Source organism: Alligator sinensis, unplaced genomic scaffold, assembly GCF_000455745.1.
Source record: "Alligator sinensis unplaced genomic scaffold, ASM45574v1 scaffold73_1, whole genome shotgun sequence".
In the NCBI taxonomy this organism is placed as follows: Eukaryota; Metazoa; Chordata; order Crocodylia; family Alligatoridae; genus Alligator; species Alligator sinensis.
The window spans coordinates 3,634,205-3,638,878 of record NW_005841838.1 but is presented as its reverse complement, the minus strand read 5'-3'; the positions used below and the strand labels follow the sequence as shown (position 1 = coordinate 3,638,878).

At 41.0% G+C, this 4,674-nt stretch overlaps 1 protein-coding gene across 1 annotated transcript in view; it reads right to left on the bottom strand.

Moving 5' to 3' along the window:
- Positions 1 to 4,112, bottom strand: part of CIITA (class II major histocompatibility complex transactivator) — a 57,762-nt gene extending 53,650 nt beyond the window's left edge. Inside the window, 1 exon segment of the mRNA XM_025203246.1 lies at positions 3,812 to 4,112. Within this exon segment, the coding sequence (XP_025059031.1) occupies positions 3,812 to 4,112 (301 nt within the window).
- Positions 4,113 to 4,674: the final 562 nt, after the last annotated feature.

Here is a 4,674-nt window from a genome sequence, read left to right as displayed (position 1 = left end):
ATGTCTGGGTTTTTGCTTGAGAAGCAACTATGGATGCAAGCCACAGTTTTGCTCACTTTACTAGCTGCAGCATCACATTGAAGACACATGTTCATCTTGTGGTCAGTAATGATCCCCAAGTCCCTTTCATCCGCAGTGCTAACCAGTATAGCACTGCTGAGCCTGTAAGCATGCTGTAGGTTTTTCTTCCCAAGGTGGAGAGCCTTGCATTTTTCAGTGTTAAACACCATCAGGTTCTCATCTGCCCATTGCCTGAGCCCGTCAAGGTCAGCCTGGATTGCCCTCCTGTCCTCAGGTGTGGACGCTTTACCCCAAAGTTTGGTATCATCAATGAACTTGTCCAGTCCGCTTCTGATACCCATGTCTACATCATTAATGAAGATGTTGAACAAAATAGGTCCAAGGACAAAGCCTTGAGTGACCCCACTGGTCACAGCGCACCACGACAATTGACTTCCATCAACCCCCACCCTCTGAGTCCTAGCGCGGAGCCAATTCCCCAGCCAGCGGATTGTGGTGAGGATCCACACTACAGACAAAAGGGACTTGGGGGTCATGGTTGACCACAAGAAGAACATAAGAATGGCCTCTTTGATAATCTTTTCTAAAACCTTCCCCAGGATAGAGGTCAGGCTGATGGGCCTGTAGCTTGCCGAATCCACTTTTCTCCCTTTCTTGAAGATAGGCACCACATTGGCCTTCTTCCAGTCTTCAGGCACTTCACCAGAGCTCCAGGAGTTCTTGAAGATCCGTGCCAAGGGCTGAGCTTTGATGCTAGCCAGCTCCTTGAGTACCCTGGGGTGTAGACTATCAGGGCCGGCTGACTTGAAGGTGTCCAGCCTTTCAAGGTGTTCCTTTACGAGGTCAGCATTGATGGAGGGCAACGAATCTCCTTCACCTGGACCTCCCTGTCCCATAATGGGCAGGAGTTTCCCAAGGGACTGGTGAAAGACTGACGCAAAGTACCCATTTAGTAGGTTGGCTTTTTCCTGGGCATCGGTTGTCAGTTGTCCCATCTGGTTTAGCAGGGGTCCAATGTTGCCCTTGCTTTTCCTCTGGCTCCCCACATATCTAAAAAAGGACTTTTTATTATCCTTGATACTAGTAGCCAGTTGGAGTGCCGTTGCAGCCTTGGCTTTTGGCTTCTATTTTGGCTTCTATTCTAACCAGGAAAGCACACAAAGAGCAACAGACTTTCCCTATGCCTGAAAAAGGGTGTTTATGCCCAAAAGCTTGCAAAGAACATTTTTTCCAACTATTTAGTTGGTCTAATAAAAGACATCACACATCTACTCAAAGAACCTTGTCTGCCAGTAAGAAATGTGATTTTCAAGTGGATTGTACATCCCTGTATCTTCTGACTTGAAAACCTGCTCCTGATAGTAAGAGCAATGCATTTAGACTCCCACTTCAGGTCAGCTACACATACATTAGTGGGCATGATTTAAGAAAAATATTAAAAGCAGGGAGACAAGGGGCAGCCCTGGATCTCTGGCCCTTGGCCTGGCTTTCACCATTTCATCCATGCAATGAAACTGTAGTATTCTTGATATCTGAAAATCTCTCTCTGGTCAGTTGAAGAGCTTCCACTTTCAGGCATGCAACATCAACAGCGTCCTTATCTGAAACTAGAAACAGCCGGTAGGATAGTTTTGACTGGTAGGATAGTTCTGACTCCTGCTTCCTGTGAGCTGCAGCTTCAGGATAGCTTGGGGAGTTTGCACTTTAACAGCGATATCAGTTGCCATGGCCCAGGAGCAAACTTCAGCTTGATGCTTAAAATATCTATTTTATATACCTAAAAATTAAATATTTTCACCCTAATGTTACTTAGTTGTTTGCCTTCACTAACTGGTCAGCAAGTTCTGGAGAATAATTTAAACTACAATTACCTATTGTTCTCTAATTTATCTGTCTTTGTTTCAATAACTGTCCTGTCTTATTGGTATTATGAAACATATAGGAATTCCTTATAGGGTAATGTAAAAAGAGTGTCAGTCATCTGGCTAATGTTATATTATCCTAATCTTTTTAATTTCCTATTTTACATATATAATAATCTTGTCTTTCTTGATTCTTCCTTTTACCCCCTGGCAAACCCAAAACTGTATCTCTGAAATACTTCTAAATCATATATTTTTATAAGTCTTCCCTTAAGTTCTATTTCGTTTCACTTAATCACCTCCTATAGTTCATGCACCTATTCTGTGCATTCTATTGGCTTCCCCTGAACTGGATGCCCACTCTGTGAAAGAATGGGAATTTTTTGGATGAAGTAGATTCTATCATTCTGCTGCTTAATAAAAATAGGGGAGGAGCAGATTACAGAATCATAGATAAATGGGGCTGGAAGAGACTTCAGGAAGTCATCTATTTCAATGCCCTGCTCAATCAGGAGCAACCCTGTCTTAACCATCCCAGCCAGGTCTTTGCCTAACTTGCACTTAAGAATTCCAGAGATGGTGATTCTAATACAGACAATGGCTAGGCAGATGACAAAGACTAGTACTTACTGTACAAAAAGATGCTCATTTTGTTACTTGCATCTCCTCACTTGTTCATTTCTCCTACCTTTTGCATCTCAAACAGATGCAAGCTCTCTAGAATAGAAACAGAGCCAGATGGGCCTGGATCCTTGAATGAGAATTTTAGGTGCTACCATTTTAGAATTAAATAGATGTGAAATTATTTTAAAAAGGGTTAAAGAAAGGAAACCAGAATATACATGTCCCCATCATAGCTGAGTTTAGATTTTCCTTTTCTTTTATTTACTGTAGGTTCTCTAATTGTTATTCAGTCTGACTGCATGTATATTGGACACAAACATTTCCTATTGAAATCTTAGTATTTTCTCTCTCACAGGCAATCTATAAGGTAAGAATTTTGCCTCGTTGGTTCTTTTTACTCCAGCCTTCTTAGTTATTTGTTCTCAGCTGGTATTTCTACCCACGCTTACCCTGTCCTCAGTAAAAATGTCCAAAGCCATGCCTTGAGAGGGAACCAGTTCACTCACAGGCAAAGGTCCTTTTTGCAGTAGAACTCATATTCCAGTATTTCATCAAATGCTGCTTTTCCCTTTTAGTTGAATGTGTCTGGAAAGAATGTGTCTTAGAAAAATCTGGATATTCTTATTAACATGTTATTAACCAGGGTTCCCAAGCCTTATTATAGTAGAAGACAACAGGTTGGGGGCAACTCTCATTTTGCATCTTTTACCATGTCATTCCTGTGGTAGGTCAGACTTGAAAGATCTAATCCATTGACCTTGCCAGAACCACTGGGTCTCTGTTTTTGCCTCCTGCTACTAGTCACTGACTCCCTGAAACTCCTGGGTTCCACAAATAGAGAGGCACCATTTTTCCCCTCTTCTTAAACTTGCAGTGCTTTCTCTCTAAAGGAATCTGTTGGGTTTACCCCTGTCATGAATGTAGGGGAGACCTGCTACAAGCTCACAGGAGATGGAGCTAACACTGTGTCACTAAGTCATTATGGGCCACCATAATGAGATGCTCTTCAAACCAATGGCGACCTGTGCATCATGAAAAGATATACCCTCACCATAATGTCCTCCTCTGCCTACCTCACATTTTGTCTTTGCTCCTACAAAGGTGTGCAAATAAGAAGTGTTTTAATGTGTCTCAATTCTGAAAGCTGATGTCTATGTAGCTTCCCTGTGATGCAGTTGGTTTAAAGAAACCTCTGCATGTCTATCATTGTACCATATCAAACACTATAAAACAAAGTGAATATTTAAAAAGGGAAAAATCTTTAAAGTAGATTTTTACAAATATAAAATAAAAAGCAGACTTACCAGCTAGGACCCTGTTTAGAGATGAGTCACCATCTGTGATACTTTGGTGCTTATTATTGTACAGTTTTAAATAACACAGAGGAACCAAGGTGTTCAAACACAAATCCCATTTTTCCACAAAGGTGAGAGAGATCTTCCTAGCTAGGTCTTCTCTGTCTTTTTCATGGAGTAAAGTCTGGTAATATTCCTTGGATATAACATCTTCCTTCAGCATGAGGCTGAGCAAAGCATGAGCATCTGAAAGTGTAGCACTGGAAAGGATTTTCCTTACTCTAGGCAGGATCTCTTTGAAAAGATTCATACCTGCAGCTGAAATTGTTTGAGGGGGATGTGAGCTGAAATCCAGACTGTTTGAAAGGAAAAAAAAAAACCAAACGCAGTCAGCATTAAAAAGATGAAGTGAAAACTATGCTAACAGTATACTTTGGTTTGTTGTTTGAAGAGGTGTTTCCTCATTTGATTAAAGTTATGAGTGAAGTTTCCAAAAACAAAACTTCTTAATGCATTTACATCAAATCACTCTGACAGTTTCCCACAGGTTTCCAATACTGTTGTAAGGTTGTTGCAGCTGTGATGGTTTAGGTAATATGTAAGAAATAGGAATTGATTGGAAGAATCTTTTTTGGAACAACTATGTAGTTTGGAGAGAAGTTATATTAGCTTTTGGGTACAGAATACCCTTCCTTGGATATTTTGAGCCTGGAAGTTGCTGTAACAGCATTTCCAGATCATCTTAAATTTCATGTTACAGTCAGCAACTAGGAAGTGATACATATAGGACTCTCACAACAGTGAAAGAAGGATCTTTTGACCAGCTAGCAGTTGAGTACTCCAGTTCATTCTCTACCTGGCAACAGATTTAC